General features: G+C 41.6%; 1 protein-coding gene across 4 annotated transcripts in view; it reads right to left on the reverse strand.

Annotated features, from left to right (window-relative positions):
• RBMS1 (RNA binding motif single stranded interacting protein 1) overlaps positions 1-26094 on the reverse strand; it is a 141921-nt gene that overhangs the window by 83126 nt on the left and 32701 nt on the right. The window contains exon 1 of one of the 4 annotated variants that reach the window (XM_038142556.1): positions 6309-6614. The exons of 2 other annotated variants lie outside the window; for them this stretch is intronic. In XM_038142556.1, the coding sequence (XP_037998484.1) occupies positions 6309-6371 (63 nt within the window). In that variant the 5' untranslated portion in view covers positions 6372-6614. Of the gene's footprint in view, positions 1-5739; positions 6279-6308; positions 6615-26094 lie in introns of those variants that run through there. One more of the 4 variants, XM_038142557.1, reaches the window with a different exon arrangement.

Here is a 26094-nt window from a genome sequence, read left to right on the forward strand (position 1 = left end):
AGCAGAAAAAAACCCACACAATAAGGTGTGAAAGTGCCATTGCCAATAAGAGACACTGTAAAGAAACAGAATCAATGGTGAAATAAAGTTACACATATTTAGTTGCAGTAAAGAAGCATTTCATTTCACAAGCAGGTAAGCATCAGGCTAGACTAAGTTTGATGCTCACCCTGCCATAGTGTTTCTGCTGTTCTTCAACAAAGGAAAAGGAAGCCCAAATGAGGCTTCCCAGAACAATGTGTTGCTTGTTTCCACTGAAACCTCACTAAGTTCTTCAATTCCATCAAACACGTAAATTCTAAATATCCACTGTATTTGACACATCATTTTTCTAGAGCAGAATACTTTAAACAAATAAGACACACATGAGTGATTTCATAAACAATTATAGTTAAGCATACAGCATGGCTTTTATGAGGACATATTAACAAAATGGTATTATTATAAATCATATCATTATGTATCTATAAATTTCTGTAGTTGTCAGCTATTATTTTGCAACAGACCCTAGAGCTGATATATCCTTACACTACATCATAAAGTCCAAAAAAGACATTTTTGAAATGTTGCAACTACATTTTTGATTTGAAGAGCTTTTAAGACTTCAAAATACTTGCTAGATATTTTTAAGCCAACACATCTTAGTGCACAGGTTAAGTCTCAAAATTGGTATCGATTTTGACTGTTAAAAATCAATTTACATAAACAGTAATAAAAGTTACTAAACTTAAATTCCTGGAAATAAACTAACCCAAACTGCCACAAACCTAGGTAATCTTGAATTTGTTTAAAGCAATCTCTTACCAGTATTCAATTACTTCAACTGCAGTTTAAAACTACTTTGTGAGTCAATATACAGCTGCAGCTATACTGCCTTAACTGCAGTCTCTTGAGGGAAAGAGCTAAAGCTGTGCTAATCACAGTAACCAGCCCTTACAGCACATGATTTTTTTTTTGTTGTGTGTATGTTTCCTAAGTTGCTGGGTTAGGAGGCTTGTGCTTATCTAATCCATGGTTCCCCTCCTCTATTTCTAACTCATCCCTTCCCTTTCCTGTTGCATCAGCAAGCTGCAAATACAGTGGCTACTGCAGGGCCACATAATTACCACAGTACACTGCAATTCTGAAACATATGCAAAATAACTCACAATGACTTCAATAAGACTCAAGAACTTTCAAATGTGCTTCTGCTGGCTTTTTGAAATACTTCTAACCAACATTTCTTCCAAGATCAAAACATCTCCATGCACCTCTTCATTAGGATTACAGATTTATAAGCCTTCACACTGCTCCCCAAGTACGATGTTTTAAAACAACTGGCTGCAGAAAAGGATAAAAACGTTCAGAAGAATTTGGAAACAGATCCATGAGGGAAATCCACTACAGGTTCCTAGTCTCCATTGACTTCTTTTGTTATACACCACCTCGTGCAACAAACAAATGTCAATTTCAACCACACATTTAAAGGGGGGGGGGGGGGGGGGGGGGGGGGGGAAGCTTACCGAAATGGTTATAATGTCAGATGATCATTATTTTTATTTACTTGGTTGCAGCACTGTGTGGATGTTTTAGGAGCCATCTCAAGCTTGCAGGAAAGGATTTTCCACTCCCTTCCTTCCTTCCCCTCTCCTCCCTGCCAGCAGTTACAGTTTAAAGGATCTAACTCTTCTGAAATGTGTTAACTCAAGCAATTTTTTTAACAGTTGGAAGTTTCAGGGGGAAAAAAATGAACCCAAAACAAAACATCAGGGGGAAAAAAATGAACCCAAAACAAAACAGCAGATGTTCAAGACACAGACTTCTATCTTCCCTTCCACGTGAAACTAAACGGCAAAGACACATACTTTAAACAATAACACTTCCAAAGAAACAAAAATATATTGTTCACCCTGTTAGAAATACTAAACAAAAACTTTAAATTGCCAAATACAGATAAGACAATTATATCACTTTTTATAATCTATAACATCATGCCTGAACAAGATAAAGTGTTTCCTTTTATTTCTTTCATTCACATTTTGGTACAAGTATAGCAACCCACTGACTGAGTAGTTCTGCTCCCTTGAGAATCGAGCAGAACTTCACAAACAATCTTATAGATGCGCTTAAAAATTAAAGTAGCTAAAGTAGCTGGTACTTAATGTAGGAGTTCAGTTCTGTGAAACCTAGGTATATCCTTCAACATTGTATACAATGTAAAGGGAAACAGAGTCTGTCACCTCAAGCCAGTGATACAAAATTACAATTCTTATAGTTCTCCGAGAAAGAAACAAAAAGAAACTAATCCCGTTTATTTCTGTAACCACAGATACCTGCTCAATCCTAGGCACCTCAGCCTCCCCCACCAGCACAGCACCACCCATACACACAGGAGGTGTTGTGTCCAATCCCTCTGGGCGCAGACTGCTCCGTGGAGCTGCATGTTTTGAGTTATGACCATGCCCAGGTCTTGCAAGTTTAATGACGTTCCTTCTCACACACACAGACACCACACACAGCGCCAACTGGGAAACTGTAAAGTAGGATTACAGGTGTAGCTTCTTGAATCAGACAGAGTGAAAGGCTAGTCTACACTTTTAGCCTGAGATTAGCAAAAGCCTTCTCCATTTAACTGTCATTAGAAACCAACCTTAACCTTCAACTTTTAGAAAACCTAACCTGCGACACAACACTTGATATTACCAGAGCTACATGAAAAGATTGATAAAAACTTTCATTTGTCCCTCCATTCACAGGCCAAACCTCAAACCAGTGTTAAATTCCTCACGTGCAGCTACACCCAGTTAATCTCAAACGCAGCAAACTATGTAAATCTCCTCATGCTGGCAAGACAAACATTGCACTCATCAAAATGCAACAAGAATCACCCTTACTGGGCAAAGCTGTTAAAAGGCACAGATACCGGGCTGAGCACCCAGGCTGTGCTGGTAGGATCCTGCACTCGCCTCCTTCCCAGGCCTCCAGAGCTGCTTCTGGCTTCCTCTTCGAGAAACCTGAGAGCAGAGGAACCTCCCTGCACAAAGCGATTTAAAATCCCTAATCAAATAGCTGGAGTAGCTCTGTAGATTCAAGGAGCAAATGGCAGGAGAAAGCCTAATTTTCCATTTACGATAATTTTACAGAGTGTAGAAATATTTACTTCAGAGGAGCGCCTCCCGATTTACATGAGAATGACAAAAGTGGGAGGAGAGACAGAGAATCATCTTGTTCTCAACAAGCCAAGAGCTAAAAGAGCCTGTATTAAGCAGTGTATTGTATGTAATTTTTTTTTCCCTTTTCACTACGGATGCACACATGTGCATTCTTTACAATAGCTCTAATAACCTTGATAGCAAAAGTCTTAGCTTACACCTTTTTCAGACAGGATGTATGGCTATGAGTGTTGTGAGAGGTTATTATTGCAGATATTGTGTGGCTTTCATTCTTTAACAAGACCTACATCTGCATTTCAAATTAGTTTTCAGATGAGCTGTCACTCATTTAAGAAACATCTCAATTTTAAGCCCGGTAAGAATATTTTTAATATGCCTGTCTCTGTCTGTCCACAATGCAGGAAATCCTGTTGAGCAGAGACCACATTTTAGTATTCTTACAAGTACTCCAGAAGAGAGAAGATGATCAGGCCAGTCAAATCTGATCTGAAATTGAGAATGTTGACTCGCTCCTATATGCTAGAGTTGTACAGTGTAGATACAACAGGTAACAAACATGGTATTATAGGCACAGATTTGTTTATAAAACAAAGCAGAGTTATTTGGGAAAATAAAAAGAGAGTATGGATAAAGATCAGAACCTACTCTACCTATATGGCATTTTGTCAATGTTTTAAATTAAGATAGAAATCCACATTATATTACAATGTCTTAAAAATAAATCTGGTTAGTGTCACCTTACCTTTTATCAGTTAACCACCAATTTTTTCAACTGAATCTGCTATAGACTTTTAAAAATGAAACAAGATAATACTAGACATGAAGTGTTATTTTATTATTCTGATATGTATTAAAATACCAACAGAGACATACAAGCTGCTCAGAAGATTTTAATTTTTCTTATAAGTTATTTAAAATTGTTTCAGCCTCATATATGACACACTGTTAGCATAGGAAATCCAGTTACTCCTTATAGAGACATTGGTTGAGAACTTTTCTACACTAACAGTACCTAGTGTCTCAGGCTAAAGCTGAACTACAACGCAATTGTCTGAATATGTGTTACACAGAGCATACAGGGACTGAACTTCAACTTTTCTTAATTATCATGAGTTGAAAAATTAGGCTTGCAGCGCTCTTCAGCACTGTTTGACATCAGCTCACCCCCGCAGGTGAAGTCTGAGTGAAAGGGAGATCAGAAAGCCAATGGCTAATCGAAGTGAGTCTACATGAATGAAGCTAATAGGCGTTTTCCATGGACTTAACTGGAGAAAAGCACAGACCCTGGCTCCTTATGTAGGAAGTGTTTGAGCAGAGAATAGCTACACACTAACAAAAGAAACCTTTGGTACCCAGGGTCTTAAGCCCACATAATACCCCTGCATTCATTTCTTTCTCTGCCTATTGGGGAAAAAGGGTCTGTTTGTTTTTCTGATTCAGTCGGCCCTTTTAGCTCTTTGAATCTAAGGAGTGCACTGTGAAAAGAAGAGCATCTTATCAGCCTGCTCCAGACCAGCAGGCAAACTCACATCCGCACATAAAACACAGCCCTGCCAGCACGAGGCCTGGCCCCACTGCCCTCGGCTCCTGCCAACACCCTGCCCCGCACCCGACACACTGCACAGCCACACAAGGGGCCTGCCTTGATTAATGGTCCTCTCAGGGAGAGCACGAAATAGTATCTGATGCACTGGCTTCATTTATAAAGTATGTAGGAGCACCAGACAAGATGATCAGCATGGGCGTATCCAGGACATTTATTAACAACAAACCAAAACCAGTGCACACAATAAGCATGTTTTGTTATGTATGGACTTGAACACTTCGACTACAAGATTCAAAGATAACTCTATGCACTGCTGGGCAGCATCTGCAGAGCGCTGCTGAGATAACACACCAGTGATTCTTATCAGAAAGATATTTCTATAAAATAACAGGGAGGAGAAAGGAAATAGCAATTTTTACTTAAGCTTCAAGAAAATACGAATTCAACTTTCACTGTCATGCATGTTAGCTACACAGACCATGTGTCATCCCAACAATGCACCAAGAGGTCAAAATTTCCAAGCCTATGTCCTCATTATTTATATTAAACCCTTCATTGTGTGCAGCAGATATCTGATTTCCCATTTCTAACCTTAATGCATTCTGACCCCAAGCAAAATAGGACAAACTTCTCCAGTATTGCTGACTGAACCTGTCAAATTACTCGTTTCAGCTACTAAGTGCAGCAGACACAGAAGGATTTTTTTCCTCACCTGGAAAGAAGCCTGCCATAGGATTTTTGGCATGCTTTGTCAAGCCGGTAGCTTGTCAGTGACCTCTACTCCATTTACCCTCTGGCACACACACAGAGTACACTTTCCCATTAACTTGAAATGTGAGGGGTTTTTTGTTTCTTTTTTAAATTTAATCGAAGAGTCAATGAAAAATAACACACTAAGCAGTAAATAACGTAAGATTAATACCAACATTGCATCTTGTGTGCGTAAAAAGTGCAGCCAAAGACAAACGGTCCAGCAAGGTTGTAACGCGACTATTTCAAATATTTTATTCCCAGCGACTAAACAAACAAACAAAGAAATACCTCTTTCAGTACAGCTCCATAGATGCGAGTGCTCCGAGCTTATCAGAGAGATCACTCTGCTCATAATATGTCACAGGGTCCCCCCATGTCCCCCCCTCGGGGGGAGCTGGGGCGCACCCGAGGGGCGGCGGAGGTTTCCTGGAGGGTTGTTTGAAGGAAAAAATGCGCCCGGATCCCCTCGCTCATTTCACGCCGAGTGAAAAACATCCAGCCCCAAGTTTCGCTGTTGCGACACCGGGTCCTTTCTAACCTGTTGCCGAGCCCGGCGGGGCCAGCACCCGCCCGGCCCCCGGCGGCCGCCCCGCACCGCCCCGCACGCCCCACGAAGGTGACCCGGCGGCGGCCGCCCCGGCACTCGCCAAGGTCACGGCGCGCCTCTTCAGAGGAGGTTAAAAAAAATTAAAAAGGAGAAGAGAGTTTCTTTTTTCAAATCCCAGCTCTCGAGAAGTGAGCAGGCTGCAAGCCGCAACTCACGCCAGTCGCCACTCCTCTCCCCACTCCTCCCCCAGCACCTCGGGGCTGCGGGGGGGACGCGGGGGTGCCACAAACCCACACACCCCCTCCCTTACCTGCTTCCGATAGGGAGTCCGACCGCCGCCCGCCGCGCTGCTGTTGCTGCTGGGGAAGATCATCGCCCCGCCTGATCCCCCGCTCCCCCTCGGGATGGGGAGCAACTTTGGCGGCCGCCGGGCTGCGGCGCGGCGGGGCTGCAGGGCGCTCTCCGCCTCCGTGCCTTCTCCGCCGGCTGCGGCTCCTCGAACCCTCCGCTCGGTCCCCGCCCTGCCCGACCCCGTTCCGCGACGACCCTATCCCGCGGCGGCCGTCCAGGCTGCCATCCACGGGCCCCCGCTGACCGCCGCCGGCTGCCCCAGCCCAGCCCGGCCCAGCCCGGCCCGGCCCGGCCCCACCTCCCGCCGGCCTCAACCACCGCCCAGCAGAGGGAGGGAGCCGCGGGGGAGCGCCGAGCCGCGGCGGGGAAGCGCGGAGCGGGCGCGGCGCTCGCGCCCCACCCCGTCCTGCGCGGGGAGGGGGGCGCGGAGCGGGGCGCGGCGCCAGGGGAGGCGCGGAGCGGGGCGGCGGGCGCGGACCCCCCCGCGCCGCGCAATGGTTGCGCCTGAGAGGGGCGCGGGGGGGCGGCGGGCCCGCGTGCCGCGCATTCCGCCGCGGGGCGCGCCCGGCGGGGTCCCGACCCCCGGGCGGCCGGAGCGGGACATCCCGCGGCGCCCCGGCTGCGGCGGGGACTGCCGCGGCTGGTGCACCCCCCAACTGCGGGGCTGACCGCTCCGAGGCGGTAAACACTGCGCCCTTCAACTCCCCTAAGTTTTTCTTGACTAGGGATGGGGAGGGGGGAGGAACATCCGGTCACAGCCCTCTCCAGCGCCTCAAGGCAGCATTTGGGAAGTGAGGGGGAATTCTTAAGTTTCTTCACGAAATTCAGGCCTAGGAAACGTTACAGTTCTTAGGCTCTAAGAAAGGGACATACGCAGGCAAGGAGTTCCCAACTTTACTCCCGGTACTCTGCACTGTTTACTTAACTATATTTACATTACCCACTGATGTTGACAATCTGGTTTCTAAGAAAGTCCAGAGCCATAGCTCTGTCAGGCCACTGACTGATCAGTGACACTGTAGCAGAACTTCTGCCACAGACATGCATCATCAGGCACCTTTTGGTTTCTCTTCCTCTTTCTGACAATACGGTGGCCCTGATCCCCTACACCCCAACATGGCCATAGGAAACAGCTGGGAAGAAACAGAAAATTGCCAGGTAGTTCATTACTGAAAAGCCAAATAACATCTGAAAATGCTAGTTTTTACAAAAACATATAATTTTCAATTACTGACTTCCCTAGAAATAATCTCTAAGTATTTTGGTATCCTAATATATTTCTACTACAGATCAGAGCCCATCTGAATACAGCAAACTATAGGAAAGCATCAACACTTGTCAGAACTACATTCTGCAAAACATTCCTTTTTTCCCGCTTTCAAGTCCTAAAATGGATCTCATTCCATTTGGCCTCAATTTGATACCACAAGTTTAAGGTCCACTAGTACTGCATGAAAAGCACTGCAGCCACATGGTAATGGCTGGCATTGGAAATTATTTGATGGAATAAGTTTGTACCAGCAGACTTTATGTCAGGTCAGGTACTGTCTGTCTGTACTACCCTAACTTCATGCTGGATCATGGAACATTCGTATTCCCACTGTTGGCATAAAGCTAATGCCGGAGGCTTAATGCTAGGATAAATTCAGACTCCCTGGCCTGGTTAAGGCCTCATGCCTGCTTCACAACAACATCAGTTGGCATCAATGCTGAAAAACCAACAGTTTAGCAACTGATTCTGAGTGAAACCTTTTTTTTTTTTTTCTCTCTGATCAGGTTAATTTTTTTCCAGATCATTTCCTTTGTTGGGTTCAGCATGTGGCTGTGCTGCCGCTTGTGCCAGTGTCATGGAGGAGGTAGGAGTGAGCAAAAATAGGCAGGGGCAAGAGGGTGGATAGGAGTGCTTGCTTAGGCAGCAGTACTGAATTATACTGCCTTAATACGTTCGTGTACCTGTGGCTTAATTAGACAGAAATGTAGCTACGTGCTCATGCCTTCCTGAGATGTGCCACACACAGCAGTTGATCTGCGCTCTGATCTGACTTATTTCAGAAGCCTTGGTCACAAATGCCACAATCAGACTCAGTGCTGGAGAACTGTCTGAAAGCAGTACAAACTGGAACAGTGACAGGCTACTTCTCCTGCTCAGATTTCTATTCTCAACTGAAAAACAAGAAAAATATTTTCTGGACAGTGTTGCAGTCACCCCAAAGGGGTGACAAAGCTTAAGTCTGCTCCACCTACGGGAGGGCTTTGTTAGCTGGAGATGTGTATAGTGACCACACCTTCCCCTCGCAGGGAAAAGCTTTTCAAAAGCCATCAATCATCCCTTGCTTCCTTCCCTCTCCTCTTCCTGCCCCACCCCCAGGGAAGAGGCTGGAGGGATGTAAACACTATATGCTCGATTGGGTCTCAGTCACTGTCATACCAGGGAAGGCTCTCAAGAATATTCCAAAGCAGTATCTGAAATGCTGCCGTCTTGCTCTCTCTGCTGTCACGCGTCCCAAGGCTTCCTGCAATTTGGACACGATTTCCCTCTCTTAGATTCAGTATGCAGCCCATTTCTCTCAGTTACTAGTACTCTCTTTCCTAACATATTAGGAAAACACATAACAACAAATACAATCCTGTAAACATCTACTAGATCACAATCTAACAGTATCTGATTATTTGTTTTTGTTAAGGAAAAACTCACCATAGAATTTTCTGGGAAGGAAACTTGATATAATTTCCTAAGTGCTAACGTTCCTATCAACATTATCTGTTGTTTTTAAAAGGCTCGATTAATCTGTCTCCATTTTTCTCTCAAACAGGGAAATAGCTGCCTTCCAATAGATCTGACAGTGTTATCAAGAACACAGACTCCTTACAGCAGCATGTCTGGAGAGAAAGGGACAGCAGATCTAAATTGAAACAAGCAAGTTTCTGACAGGACATCAGGACAGACAGACATTGTTCTGAGAACCTGTGCACTCTCCATTCTTGAGCATTTCCAAGACCAGAATGCATACAGCTCAAAGCAACCTGATCTGATCATTTTGCTGATGCTCCTTTGGGCTGGAGGTTGAACTAGAGATGCCCTGAGGTCCCTTCCAATCTGAAGCTATGCTCACATGGAAAAGCTGCTTTGCTCTTATTCCTGAACATAGGCAAAATTATTTCTCTGTAAAACCCTGTACTTGAGATTATGTTTATAAAGCTCAAGATCAGTGCCTGGACTTTTTAGTACTTGTGCAGTGATATATCAGTTCAAGTACTGACAACAGTTTTCCTACATATTTTCTGAGACGCAAGACTCATGCCTTGTTTGCAAAGAACAGTCTCAGTCTTACTGACTTAGCAATGCCAAAACTGAGATGCCTAATCTGTAAAATGTATGCAATCATATTTTCAAGGACTTTGTTATTAACTGCATACAACAGGTGTGAACAGACTTGCAGGTAGCCAGCCATATTGCTGCTTGCAGTTATAAATGAGCAATTCCTTTTGATCCTGAGGGAAAAAGGTGAACACAGGGTCTAAGAGTGCCTCCTCTATAAATCATTCAGAGATTCTTTAAATTACCCAGAGTTTGCTTATTCAGGAAAAAAAGGAAAACTCATAAGCAGCTCAGGTGCATTTCACAAATACAATGTAGCAATTTACATGTTCTGTTTTGTTAGTTTGCTTGTAGGTTTGCAGAGAGATGGTTATAAATACAGAAAGAAAGACTTATCTGGGAAACTGGAGACAACTGAAAGTACTCAAGAATCTTTCCAGTAATGCTTATCAATCTTAACAAACAGTAGGCTGGCAAAACTAAGCCATTATTTTAAAAACAGTTCTACACATTTAAGCTGCTACTTTACCATTTCTGTTCTAAATCAAATTCATGGCTTCCCTTACTTATCTCAAAATTCAACCAAAGTAGCTATTTCCCCTGAGGGCACTCAGCGCCTCTGCAGGGCAGATGGTCTCTCAGCCCTGGATCTGCTTTAAATGGGAAACTTACAGTCTATTGCAAACCCCTGTGAGTCCAGACTGGATCTCCTGAATTTCCTTACAGCTCTGCTCTCCTGACCACTTCAGGGCCTTCTGAAGAACCCACTAGTGAAAAAGTGACTGTGGGCACCTCATTTCCCCACCTTGAGGGTACTGAGGACACTGTTGCCACAATGCTCAGTTCCCTGAGCATCCATTCTCTCATCACACCTGGTCGTATGGAGAAGGATAAAAACCAGAGTTGGCAGGAAGCTGAGCCACAACAATGCAAAAATGCTTTTAAATACTCTATGCAAGCCAAGGAAACAGAATGCAGGGCTGAACTTTGAGAGGTATTAAGCATTTCCTGTAAAGTGTTAATAAAGGGATCCATGAAGCTGAGTATCATACAGAAGCAGATTTTTAATTTTTGGCTTTAATTCATCTATTAGAACTGAAAGCATGAAAAGAATTTCTAACAACCAAAGGAACAGAGTAAACTTTGTTGCATGGGAAGCTCCTTCAGAGATAAGTTATCTCATATTTCATTGTTTTTATTTAAGTATTCCCAGTATGCAGGTAATCAAAGAAATCTGTAGCTAAGGGAGGATGAGGAGAGGTCATGAGTAGAAATGGGACATAGTAATGCTGTGAACATGCCAAATACTTTGAATATAAAATCTTCTGTAAATTTTCTTGTTTATTAGAAAATGAAAATTATTATGAAACAATGACTTCTGCAGAAGTATATGATTTGCTAAGAGTGAGGTATTGCATACACAATGAGAAGCTTTTGTTTAAGAATGCAGTCTTCAAAATACTCACATGAATATATTCAACAATAAGAAAAAAATCTCCATGATGATCTGAAAAGTGAAAACAAATAATCTTTTCCAGCTGTACCATTTAAAATACTGGTACCAAAGTAACAAAATACTTATACTCTACACTAGAATACAAAAAAAAAAAAGTCATATTATCACTCATTATAAAATACCTGTGCACAATCACTGTAACATATTTTTTGTTATCTGAATGCATCAGCTCATTCTCTCTGGGAGTCCTCCAACCCGTCTCTGATTTTCCCATCATCTATGCTGCAGAGGTTTTTCCCTTAAATCCAGCAGCTCACTGTGAAAAAAGAGCAGTCCTGTGCTCCCTGCAGTGCTCACAGAATGCATCTGCTGTAGCCACTGGGGTTGCACCTCCAGTGACATGCTTTGACTCCTATTCACTTTGGCTTGCTGTTCATTCTTTCCATGCTTCCTTAAATGTTCTTGGAAAGACACTAAATATAAATTGCACAATTATACATAATTGTTGCCATTCCTTCACTGATGACTGGTATTAAGAATATGAACACAGTGAGCAACACAATCTCCATCTAATGCCATGCCAGCATTTTATATTATGGAAAGCACTATTTATTATTTGAAAGACACAACAAGATACTTCTTTATAGAAGCATTTCCACTGTCAAACAAATGCCCTTCCTAAATATACCCTGATATTCTGGGAAGCACAATATGAAACATAATTACTGTAAAGGATTACTATGTAAGAGAAATTTAAGGAGGCTGCTCATAATGAGTAATGAAAACACAAGACAAAATCCAATCCTCATTTGTGGAACGAACTGAAATGACTCTTAAAGATCTCATTTCTGCCATTAGCCTGATAATGCTGCCAGACACTTGTTTGAAACTATAAAGCAGTCAATGTGTGTAAACAGCTGCCGAATATATTATAGAATAAAATAATAAAGTCTGTCCAAAATGACAAAGCATATTGCTTTTTCTGCTTTGTTATTAGCTATGTAGAAAGTTCATCAACATTATATTGGATAATATTTATTTTTCAACAGAAACTACTAAGAATAGCTTACTGTTTTGACATGCTTTTTTGACTGTGCATTTTTACATTTTGTGCAGAATAAATTTATGGAACAATAGAAGAAGAAAGCAAAAATATTTACTAAGTATTTTCTAGGAAACAATGACTCCATGCAGCTGTTTGATTTTTATATATTTACATTTGAATACAGGTATTAATAAAAGAAGCAAAATTCGGAAATACACAAACATTTTTTCTTTAACTTTACTTCGTGAGGTTCTAAAGCAGGGTCATCTATTCAGTTTTTTAACCAGAAAAAAATGCTCTTTCTAGCCACGGTATGTTCAATTTTGGTGTGCTGGGTTTTCTTAGATGACATTATTCACCATATTGACCAGGCTTGAATGGCTACTATTTTATGAGAATTTTAGAAATAAGAAAGAAATTAAAAGACTCCTACAATTAAAATTTGTTTAAAGATTGAGAACAGTTAATGACAATGAAAAGATAAATCACTGCTCAATGGTTAGAGTGGAAGGTGTGACCACAAATTGGCCAGAAATAATTTTTTTTCCATTGCGTGTTGTTTTTATGGTATCTAAGGCCAAGAAACAGCTTCAGATTTATCAGTGCACTGCTGCTATAGAAAAAAAAATCAGCCTCTTGCCTGGTCTTTGCACATCTATAAACAGGGACATACATTCTGAGTCCATGAATGAAATAGGTGCTATTTGCATTGTAAGCAAGTTTGGTACTAATGCAATGAGGTAGGAATCATAACACACATGGAAAAAAAGGAAGAGGACAAAGAAAGTCATGTATGATATGATACATAAAAAAGATGGAGTTGTCATCACTAGTGCAAAATCAGACTCGTACACTCAAGCATGGGCTTGAAGAATACCTGAGGAAAAGCCAGAGCAGATCCTGTTCTGCAAAGCTCTGCTGCAGGCAGCAGGCTCACCAGCAGCAGCAACAAGCCAGACTGGGGACTGTGTACAGTAGCTGCACACATGTGGGTACCTTGGAACAAAACCACAAAACACCACTCTTTCCAAAGCTGTTGTCCTAAGATGACTCTTCTTGATTTTTTTTCCTTTTACTGAAACGAAGTGCTCTTGTGTTTGTTCGACAAGTACTAGAAGCCAAGTGAAGAACTGACAGCTCTACCCACTGACAAGCACTGTGCAAATTTTTCTATCCTCACACACTTCCTTGTCAATTAACCTAATTTCTGACCTGCAAATGTCTTTACAGTGCTCCAAGTCCCCTGAGTACACCATCAACACTGTACCAGCTCTCTGGGGTCCATTTACATGATCTCGGCTGGAGCGTGAGAAACAAATTTAAATAAAGATTTCAAAGGGGCATATAAATTATATCTGTGTCAAAATTACAGCCTTTACCCTCTGTGTTTGTTTTATAATCACCTATAAACACAAAGACGTTTGTTTATAATTCACAATCTGATTTTAATGACCTAATTTAGAGTACAAAATGAAGAAACAAAGTCATGTGCCATAAGTTAAGCAAATGCTCAATAATGACCCTTAATCTTATCTCATTTTCAATATCTTTAAAATAAAAATATCCACATAAAATTTGACATAATAGTTCCAGAAGTACCTGAAATAGCTTACATTTCTGAGAGGCATTATGTATTTTGGTCTGCCAAAGAAGCTGTAAATAGTATTTTTCCTCTAAAAGTACACACTCTACCCCTCTGAATTTTGAAATTGTGTGCTTGCTACATCTGCAGCATCTCCACAACATCAGTATAGCACAGAACAAAATGATCAACATATACATCTTCAGAACAAGAAAATTCTTCCTCCCATGTAAATTCAGTGCTCATAAAGGTCATCTGGCTCATGGTCATGGCAATGAAAGACCTCCACTATCAAGGCACTCAGCATTGGCATTGGAAGGTTCCCCACAGCCCAGTAACCTGCATAGCCCACCCTCAGAGGTGAAACAAAGGTGCAGCTCCTGCTGATGCAGCCCTTCCCCTAAGGGTTATAGGATCCTGAAGCTGTAGGGTGTGGCTGATGCACCAGACAGGTGAGAAGCAGGAGCTGAACACCAAAGCCATCTTCTGACACACTGTCTGTCCATCAGCTGCAAACAGGGGGTTTCTGCCACTAATGCTCTGAGCTAAACTGGCAACCAACTGCATTGCTACCCCAAGTCTGTGTCTTCACCGTCAGCATTTGAGTTTCTGTAATTTAAATTCAGATATGATCTGAATATTTATGTTCAGTAATCAGTAAATTAATCAAGATGGCTAGGACAATTTATTTCAGGGAGTAACTCATAGACTTATTTACTAATGTTCCATTCTAAGTGCCATGGGCTGGCAGCAGCACAAATCATGGTGGGAAAATATTTTATTGCATCATAATTAAGTTTTACATTTATTTAGGCAAATAGATTCTTAGAGTTGTTTTCAACACATTCTCTTGAGTTGGATTCAAAGTATTTACCAGATACTGCACAACCATATTTCAAAGGCCTGCTCACGAATATCAATGCACATAAATCAAAGATAAAACCTGAAATGAAATCCTGGTCTGATCAATAGATTTACCAGCAAGTCCCAGATTTCACACAGAATGAAAGCACTTACACCATGCTTCTGTGATTTACTGAGTAATTCCTCAATATATTTAATGCTTAGAGATGCTGAAAATGAAGAAAGCTTCTATTCCTTTCCCCCCTCCTGCTCTAGCTTCATGGTTATGAGCCCTCTGCTTAATCTACTCTTCCTTTTGCTTACTGATTCAAGTCACTAACCCAGCAGCTTTTCTTTCTGCCATGGCAGGGGGTTGAGTTGGGTCACTGAGGTGTCTAACAAGACCCTCACAAGCTAAGTGGCAGGAGCACACAGCTGGGAGGAAGGCAAGGTGGGAAGGTGTGTGTCCCTCCTGGCAGCAGGCTGGGTGGCTTCGCTCAGTCTAGGCCTCCCTCATGGAATTTCACTTGAAACATTTTCAACCAAATGACAATAATTTTTTTAACAATACATTTTCAGTATTGTTATATTCCAGAAAAGTGAAGTTATTCAACAACCAGACCCAGAGGTGTTATGCAGATGCGCTGCAAGAGAGGTGGGTGAGCGAGTTCAGATAACACAAGAATTAGGCTGAACTTTCGCCCCTAGTTCCAGCGTTCTTTGAAGTTCTTCACTGCCTTGGCAACTCCTCCCCCTATCTTCCACTACTGCAGCTTCTGTCAGAGGCTCTGCATAGTCAGGATTTTCTCCATTCTGGGATGTTCAAAAAGAATTTTGCACTAAGCTCCCCAGGGGCCAGATCTTCACAATGTTTCCGTGCTTGCAAGTACAGCTTGCTACACTCATTTCTCAGAAGAGCAAAACTCCCAGCTGTGTTTGCTGAATGGGGCTCTAAGACAAAAATTACTTCAGCAAATGGCTACGGGAACTTTCTATGCGTACTTACTAGGAGGAAACAAGATGATCTTCCTCTAGCAGGACTTAAATTTGGATAATTTTCTCAATAGTGTTTTAACATGAATCTGTGAATGTATGCTCATGCATCCACACCAGGCTTTTGCTATTCATCCATCAAAAACACAGGTAAACAACTGCCCACTTCAGGGTCTGGCCCACTTGTCCCCCAGTATAATCCATAAGTACATAATGAAGACAACTGGGCACTACCATAATATTGCTTTTGACCCTGAGACACAATTTACCATTCACTATTCTAAAGATCATTGCGAAGTTTTCAAGTAAATGTCTGTTTACATAATTTGTTTACAGATGGAGCTTTGTTGTATTTTTCATATTTATCTGTTAAGATATAGTATTCAACCCAATTAGCTGAACTCCAGTCCAAAATACCATCTGACTGTATTTGTACACAAAAATGTGTTTGGACAAACAGAATGCTTTTGGAGACCCACAGATCCCACTGCTCCAGAACACAGGCTTAGGTACTCGAGAAGCAAGGAAAGGGTAATGAGTTGGAAAGGCAAACATGCCTGCTTCTTATACCTTCATTGTAATCAGTTACTCTACAGCAGACAGTCTCATTACTATAAATTGCAACTAGAGGCACTTTTGCCTTGCAAAGGAATTCATAAAAACATGTCAGATCATGTCAGCTGAGATGTTATATAAATCACATTCTGCACTAAGTGAAAAAATACATTTTGCATCCAAGGAATTTAAGATTGTTTTCTGAGTAGAGCCCACTGTTTCACAACTCAAGAATTTTCATCAGAATTACAGACATCACTTAAAAGACATGAAAGTTGAAAATCTAAATATGCCTAAATGCTTCCATTTTAATCCCCTTGTTCATTATATTTCCACTAAAGTTGCTACTTCATTCCGCAGAAGGGTTGTTCCCAACAGTGCCTCAGACTGTGTAAGCACACCATTAACTTCTGTGCATGCATGTATGGAAATGACATTACCCAGAGAAAAAGGAGAGCTCTGAAATCAACTACAAATGTAATGACAGGAGGTATGAGTAAAGAAAAATCCTTATATTGTAATACTAGCTTCAATTGCTCCTGCCACCAGCAACTAACTCCTAACTTTTTCTGACACTATGAGGTCTTTGACTTTCTTAAATCTGATTCAGTACTTGAGATAGAATAAACCTTTTTTTCCTAGTGACGACATACAATATGACAGTTCTTGGGTGTAAATCATGTAGGCACATGATTTTGCAGGATCTAAGCCAGAGTGAAAAAAAGACAAGAGAGCTGCATTAATCCCTTGGTGACTATATTCAGTGGGCTAAGACTTAGTTTCACCAGCAGATTTGACCAGATTTTTCTTTCTTCATTCTCACAGAATGAAAAATAGGAGAAGCTGAGTCTTTGAGATAAAAATTACAAACTGCAAAATAAAGCCCAGTTTGCATCTTCGTTAAAAAAAACCAAAACAATAATATCACATATTTTGTATCAAAATATGCAATACCTGGCCACAAATCAGCCTAAGCAACATCACAAATAACAACTCATGTAGGGCTTCCTTGCTGTAGTTTTTACTAATGTCATTGTAGGATACAGAAAAAAATCTGTTTATTTCCACTAAAAAAAACCACGTTAAAGTCTTTAAAATGTCACCACTGTAGACGACCTTTAATTTTTTAACAAAACAAAAGGCAGTCTTAAATTAACTAAAAGGTTAATTCTAGAATGTATTACCATAACATTGCCATTTAAAATAGTACATCCTCTTATAATCGATATTTCAGATTCCTCAACTATATTTGGTTTAAATGCTTAAAATTGTCTAAGTACTGATTTCCTATTATGTTTGGCTGATAAAATTCAAGTTGAATCAAAATTTTGCTAGAACTCCTTTGTTAAAATGCTAAACCAGCCAGGCAACAAGCCTCTCATTAACCGCAACTACCTCTTGACTGGCACTGTCGACTGCCTGCTAGGCAACTCACCCTACAAGGGAAATTATTTTATGGTATCTACCTACAGACCTCAGTTTGTGCTGGACTACTCCTCCTTCTTGCTTCTTTCATGAACTGTAAACTATAAAGTAAACATATGGGGGGGGGGGGGGGGGGGCAGTGGGGGAGAGGAAACCCTGCCTCTTCAAGCTGAGAAACTCCAGGCTTCCTAAGACAGATAGTGCTTAATACTATTTACTGTACCACAGCAATTATTTGGTAGCTGATCAAACCAATAAACACTGTTTGGCAGAATGGGGACTCGGGACTATTTCAACAGATGTGAGTTCCTTTTCTTCACTGAGATTCCATTTGTAGCAGACCTGATTTAAAAGATGTCTCTCCCTGCCATGGCATTCCCTCTCCACATCCATGCCAGCCACTTATTCCACCCTTCAAAGCACACATTGCCACACTCCTCACACTCCTTAGCAGGACTGAATGAACTTCTTTATGTGGGTGTGCTATGAAGTGAAAAAGAAAACTGATACAGTTAAAATCTGTAGATATTCATACATATGTTTTCCTAATGTTCTGATGCAGAGAGCTGCTGTAACACAACAGGATTGGCTCAACCTGGGAAAAGTGGCAGAACTTCTAAATCCCACCCAGCTGCCGAGGGAACAGCAACATCAAGATGCAGTCTGACTGCAGAGCCCTGACCAACCTCAAAACCGAAAGCAAGCAGTTACTCGGGGGTTTACGTAGCTGCACATAAAATGTTCTCCTTTTGAGAGACATTTGCAAACACAGAATGTCCTTAGTTTTGTCTTCAAATCTCAAAGAAACTTGCAAATTAAATAATCTCTTAAGTTTAAAACCATGCTTCAGTGAAAGACGCTGTGGTACACTATGTGCTTCAAAACAAACTAATCAACCTCCACAAAGAGAAAGAAAATGGTGTGATTTATCAATCTGAATATCAGTGGTTTAAAAAACAATGTGGAGATGTTGCACATCTAACAAAAAGCTTAGGTTCACAAATTTCCTCACGTGCAGGGCAAATCTTTCTTCAATAGCTGAAATCATGGTTACAGTAACTTCCTATTCAGTCATTTCCTTAATTAAACCATTGAACTTTAATGTGAAATGCAGCCATTACAAAACCAGAAAGGAATCTGAACAATAACAATCCAGTGAAATGGGCAGTGCAATAAGCAACAGCAATGTCAAGAACACTGCCTGGCACGTTTTGGTTGGAATCAATGATGCTGTAATTCCCTGAGAGATTAAATAAAGTTCAAGTAAACTCTGTGCTGGATCGAAGCTCCACGAGCTTCATCATACAATGCAGTGAAAACTTGGCACAAATGGGCTCTCCTTGGTAAAGGTTACTTAAAAAACAAACTGTATGTCATCTTTTTCCCAAGTTTTTGAAAGGTGACAACTTTAGTCCAGCAATAGCTGTGCCTCATCATCATCTCCAACATCTGTCCTGCTCTGAAACAGATTACCCAAATGGACACATTTTTTAGCCCCTTTTTGCCTTCCTTATACTCCAACCTTGCAGTCCCCAGTGGTACCCAAAATGCCAAGGTTCTCTTTAAGCAGGCTCTTTCCTGTGGGCAGTCACTACATTCATGCCTGTCTTTGCCTCCCACAAATGGTCCAAATGCCCAGACATCCAAAAGTCAACACCTGGGAGGATGCTGGTCACCCCTGCTCTACCCAGGGCAGTGCCTGCTGCATCGGCGACACTGAGCGCGTCCTTGAGCAGTGCCAGAAACCCTGCCTGGCTGCAGTGCTGTGACACTGCCGGCACTCAGCGAACAGGGCACCAGTGCAGGAAGCTGCAAGGAACTCCAGGCGGGCTCCAGGTGCCACTCCGCCTCCACAGTGTAAGCCCTACACTGCGCACTCTGCCGCAACAGCAGCAATGCAGCTGGTGTGTGCTCCTAGCTGACCTGGGCCACATCTGCATAGCCAAACAGTCCCACCAGGCACCGATCTGGTCACAGTGCTAGGTTTTGATAGTATTCGATACTCTTAGCTCTTTCCTGCTGCCCAGACACAGTAATAACTTTGTGGGTCTCTAGTTACACAGCCAGCTCACACTCTGGGTAGGTGCAAAGGGTCACGGAGTCACTGCAGGGAGGGACATAATCTGTTTTCCAGGATGGTTTAGGTACTGGGGCACAGTGCCTTCCTGAAGATGCAAGGCCATGAGACAATCTGAACAGACAGCACCTTAGTTTTTGAGGCATCAAAAGGTCATTAAAAAGTAAGAAGGAAAAAAAGAGGTTACAGAACAAATGCTATCAAAATTCTAGTGCCTACTGTCTAGAATATAGATAGTCTTAGAGAAAACCTTATATTTGATCAGGATAGTTTTGACTGGTACAATTAAAGATTTTGCAAAATAATTATAAACACATACTTACTGCCTTTTTCTTTTTTTTCCTTACATTTTTTACACCCCTTAACTCAAAAGTGAAAGGCATCTTAGATATGGCATCTTAGATATGTGGAACCGATTGACACAGTGGATCCATGTCTACCATACTTGGATCACCTTAAAACTTTAAATTGGGCTAAAGAAACAATATTTAATTGATAAGTGTTGTTGCAGAGATTGATGCTCAGTGAAATAGGCACACTAAAAACTTGTAATTATTCCAACTATCACCATATCTCCAAGAATACTTAGTTAAAAAACCAAACAGACAAAACCTCAGTTAAAAGATTATTTTTAAGACACTGATCTGTTCAGGCTGTGGAATAAGACACAATGGTGTTCTCTTCTCTGCCTCATGCAGGACTCTTCTAAATGTTTCTCCTAGATAATTTTTGTTCTTAATTGGAAAAAAAAATCCATACGGATAAAAACCAAAAAATCCCTTAATTATGCATTTAAAAGAGCATGTTGTCTGCAGTCTGATCCAGCTCGCAGACAGTGGGATTTTTTTTTTTCGTGTAATGGAATGATGGGTATCATGTTGCTAACTTCAATGCTGCAATCTGATTTGTGCAGGCCAGCCCTAGTGGAGAGCTACTGAAATCAGCTGGATTCTTTTACGGTACAAGATAAGAGAGTACAGATAACGCTGAAGACTGAGGGCTAGGCCTAGAGCCTGCTGATTTCTCTGACTGGCTGCACTAACATTCCAGCAGAGCCTCCGTGGCAGAGCTCTGCAGGGCCCAGCCTTCACCTTACACTGGAAATGCCCTGCGGCTGAGTGTCCTGGATAAACAGAAATCTTGTTTTCACAGGTGCCCATCCAAAGTGACTTTTTGGTCCAGTTTACAAAACCCAGTGGGGAATGAGTCCTGGATTTCTCTGGTGCTAGGTGCTCATAAAACACCGCAAGTCTCGATGAGCTAGTAATTAAGTAATAATAGCCATCATAAAATTGCAAAATTCCTATATACTAGATAAGACCATAATCCTGCTGGGTGATATAAAGATAACCAACTGCTTTTTCCTTGAAATTAAGCATAAATGTGATGGTGCATTCTAACATGCTATTCTTAATACTGGTTTTACTTTATAAACTTTGTTAAGAGAAATATTTTTCATCAATTGTTTAAGAAAACCAGTACTTGTTTAATAATCCTGTTTAACAGACTGACACAAAGAGACACAGAGGCTTTGTTTGTAATGAAGATACTTTATTAAAGGGAAAATAAATCTGCTTCTGGGATGGATCTCCAAATTGAAGGGGTTTTTCAGGTGATGGAAGTGAGTATTGTGCTGGGTGTCCCGCTGATTACTTCCTGCAGGGATGGTTTTGTCATTGTGCCACCACCATTCCCCTGTGACTTCTAAACAACCCAGGGTCACTGTGTCCTCTCTTTAATTAGTATCTCACTGCTGGAGGGAGGGGACAATGTCAAGGAAAAAAAAAGAATGAGAAGACACTGTAAATAAAGGTCCTCAGGGGCATCTTAACAATTTGGACCAGGAATGAAAAAAATGCTCTTTTGTCGGCAGCAAAACGAAAAGGAATGGTTGCGGTGGTCCAAGTTTTAATTTTATTTACATGAATTTGGATAAAATAAAGAGCAACCGTGCTAAGAAAAAAATGAATTCTGTTCCAAAGATGGCTTTATCACCCTGCAGATGAGGATGCATTCTACATTTTACAAGAAATCCAACTCAAATATGGTGTTCCAACCATAAGGCAACCAAAGCCCTAAGGAGTAGCCTCTGGTTCCTAAAGCACTATGACTGAACTCAGTTGGGTGATAGAAATTATTTTTATTTGCATTAAAATAAAACTTCCAATGGGTATTTTTTGTATAAATATTTGGACTGCAATTTATACCTATATTTTTCACAGAAGAATTCAGATAATCCAATAATAATGTAAAACAGCACATAAAGCTATTTTACAGAACCCCACCACATTCACACTAGATAAGATTTTACAATATTTTGTAAACTACTTTTTTTCCTGTTGTATCCTGGTAAATCAGGAAGTGAAATTTGATTTTAAAGCAAAACTCTGCTGACAGGAGGGTTTCTCTTTAAAGCTGACAGCATGAGAAGTTAAACAGCAGTTTGTCAGTCACTTGGCTATTGTAACACATAGGAGGTGGCCTTCCCCCTCTTGGAATTTCCTGCTCCAAGATAGGCCCTCAGGTTACTCATGCCCTGAGTAAAGGGAAATGGAAGAGAAACCACACATGCTTCTGAAGAAAACCATACATGCGAGGAGCTGCAGAAGAAACAAACATTTGGAATACCCCACGGAAACAGGAGACCCAAATTCAACCTGGAGCCAGCACCCACACCCCATTCTAGTGCCTGATGCCTTGAGCACTCAGGACGGGATCTCTCTCAATTTCTGCTATCAATATGCCCACAGATTTATACAAAATAATGCAATAATGCAATAAGGAAGAAGAGGAATAGACTCTGTAGCCTGTGGCTATGGCATTCATCCCAAATATAAGAAAACCACATTCGAATCTTTTCCCTTGTATTCTGTTTCCAAACTACTGAATGCAGAAACACATGCAGAATATGTTTTGGTCCTTAGGTACCCACAGAATTAGGCATCAGTTAGGGCAGGGTTTTACTGGAGTGCCCCAATGACAGACTCAGCTGCTCAGTCTCTATAAGGATTCAAACATTCCATTCCTCTAATTAAAAACATTTGAGCAATTGGGGTTTGGTGACTTGTCTTTTTGGTCTTATTTTAAGGCCCTGGATCATGAAGTTTCATGAATGATAGACTTGTGTCAACAACTCTAACACGTTGCTTCAGTTCATGGATGCTTTTGGTTCTGTTTTGCCTGTTGAAGTTCCTGTGCCTTGAGCAGTGCAGTCTCCAAAAGGTGGGGTTCAGACTCAAAAGCCTCAGTCTGGCTGTGAGCTGAGCATTATTCCATGGTTTCAGTCTATACCACAACAGTGACGCTCACCAATATGCAGGTGAGCTCAGATTCTACTTTTGAATCACAGCATAAATACATAAAGAATCTCATATTTCATCTTAAATGCATTAAAAAATATGAAACATCTCCCATCTCTTCTGTGTAACACTGCAGTATTAAACTGAAGAACAGTCTGATTTTGTAATTCTTTTTTTTACAGAATCAGATGCAGCTCTTTTTTGATCAGTCTTATGATTTTCATGACCTGACTTAAGATGCCAAATACTTAGGGCAGTTAACAGTGCCATTTTACATGCCCTAACTCTTCTCCTACCTCACACAACCACAGTAGAAAATTCTTTTTAAAACATAAAACAAGCAAACCCATGAAACTCTCTGTGTGAGGGGAAATAAAAAGCACATTTGAATCGTATGAATTTTAGCTTTAAAAACATTGACATTGATTAAAGATTTCCATAGCGTACAATTTACAAGAAATTACCTCAGCAGGGTGAAAGGATTCAGTTTCATAATCACAAAGTTCCCTAACTCCATGGTATTATATTCCAAGCAAGCTTGTATATTAAGTTTAATTTCACTTTTTTCAGGAAGTGATTTTACTCAAGATTGAATACAGCTGTTAGCAGAGCTCACTGTTCCAAAAATGCTTCAATGCAAACTGAAAAGAGATGTTTCTGTAGGTGAGGACTTGCAGCCAAGCTCCATTTTCAGAAAACACTACTGAAAAAATATAGTCTTCAAATATTTAAATACTAAAGAATGGGAGAGGTCTGTGGAACACATTTGATGACCTAAACTAATTGCTCCACCTTCTCTGACAACACAAAGCTAGAAGACTCAGTGCTTTAACAAAAAAATAAACATCACGGTGGATATACCTCTTTTTATTTTGTGCCAAGCATTAGTATCAAACCCTCACTTTTCGGGGGGTGGGAGGATTTCGTTTCATTTACTATTTCATCTTGATTCTGTTCTTTTAATATACACAGAAATGTATGCTGGCATACAGAACAGGGCCTCTGCAGAGGAAACGCTGCCAGCTAAAAACACAGGATGTAATCGAGACCACAAGAGACACATACTCAGTTATAAATGTAACTATGCTGGAGGTATGGGAAGGAAAAAAAAAAACCCTCTTATTTTTTGCTGCCAGTTTTAATTGTTTCAGTGATATTTTCCCATTCTAATTTTGTGCCAGTATAATAAGAAGAAAAATAATCAAATTTAATTACTTTTACAGCTAAGATAACTGCTGGATTCAGTATTCAGCAGCCTAGACGACCATTTCTCTTTGCAGGAACCCCCCGGGTGTTTTACACACATCTCCGATGACAAGCACAGGCTCTCCGTGCAATGCGAGCTTGAGCAGGGCACTATCTGGTCAAATAAGCACCAAACACATAATTAAAAGCAATATTAACATAGTCTCAAAAAATAATTGTACTAAGGAAACTAAAATTTAAGACTGGTATAAGTGCACAGTAGTAATCCATTTTAATCTCTGACTCGCCTGCTTTGAGACAAGAGAACCGGGAAGTAAAACACACTAAAAAAACAGGAGGGAAAATGAAAAAAAAAAAAAAAATTCCTGTCTTTTCCACAACAAAATATTTCCTCTGAAGCAAGCGAGAGTAAGTGAGGTCCCTAAAACGCTTCCCACTTTAATAATAAACGGGTTTCATTATAAGAGGAGTCTTTCAAAACCTGCAGTTAACAGGCGGCCTCAGGCTCCCGCCGCGGGCCGGCGAGCGCGGGGCGCGGCCCACACGGCCCGGGGCGGGCTCGAGCCGCGCCGCCTCCTCAGCGGCCGGCGGCGGGAAACACCCCCGGCTCCCGGGGCTCGGCTGAGGCAGCGGGGGCCGGGGCGGCCGGGAAACAGCCCGGCAGCGCCCTGAGGAGCGCTGGCTGAAGCAAAGGCAGCGGTCCCTCCCAAGGAGCGAGCCCTGCCAAAGCCGTGGCGTTTGGGCATAGCGGATGTTAACTTTTCTCTTAACTTCACGGCAACAGCCCGGCCCGAAGCGCGGGAGGAGCTGCAGCTTCGGAGGCGCTCGCAGCCATCTTGTCTTTCAGCTCTGGAACTCGCCGAGCAGAACAAGCCCCTAAGAAAAGCTCTAAACGCTAAAATTCCCGCTAGAGGGAGCCCCAAAACCCGCGGCAGGAGGAATAAAACTGTATTCAATTAGGGAAATCGCGTTTTGACTTTTTCGGAAAGTTTGTGTGTGATGTATTTAGAAGACTCCACCGCCCGCCCACAGCCGCCAGTGCTGCAGAGCTGCCGCTCCGTTGCCAACAGCCTCCCTGAGTCACCGCAATATATAAAGCAACCTTGAAGTTTGGAGGCTATCACTGTTACGCAGTATTTATATAAACTCACCGGTTCATAACGCACTTCAGAAATAGCATGGAAGTCAAAACTCCCTCTAAAATATTTTCTATATGGGTATGCTCAGTCTGAAAGGCAGATACACGTCCACACGCACAAGTGGAATGTGTATCACAAAAACCCTTTTTCGAACCCTAATGAGGTTTCCCTGCTGATGTGCAGCAATAGGGAACAAATTCTGGTTTTGCTTAAACCATCAGACATTTCACCTCTGAATCCAGTGGGGACAGAGTGAGCTCTAGATGAACCTGTCTGGAGGGGCCCCTGTTCTTTTCTGTATTACAGCTCTAGCGTTGCACACAGTTTGCAGGAGTGAAGCAGCTCTTGGGCATCTGCTCAAAAAGCTGTAGAGATGGGGACAGTCCTGGGATGCACTTGTCAGTTAACTTCCATCCGTCCAAAATGCTCTACAGCCCCTTGCCAAAGTGTGGTTTGTGCAGAAGAGATGTGTTTTGCCTTAAACTAAGAACATCACCACAAGTTTCTTCTCTGCCTATTAAACATTTTTTCTTAGGAAATACAGTTCCTACAAAAAAAGGAAAGGAAGAGAAAACCACTTTGCACGAAAGCTTGAGACCTACATTTGAGCAGTAAAAAGGCCATATTTGTGATAATAGACAGGAGTCTATTCATATGACGTTTGACAACACATGCTTTTATTTCTGCATCCACTGAAATCCATACTGTTACTTGTTTGCCTAAAACTTTAGTAACACATTGCTAATATATTTGGAATATCCTTTATAGTTTTAACTGCGTATCACTTACCCCACTATTACAGCTTA

This window comes from Motacilla alba, chromosome 7, assembly GCF_015832195.1.
Source record: "Motacilla alba alba isolate MOTALB_02 chromosome 7, Motacilla_alba_V1.0_pri, whole genome shotgun sequence".
Lineage (NCBI taxonomy): Eukaryota > Metazoa > Chordata > Aves > Passeriformes > Motacillidae > Motacilla > Motacilla alba.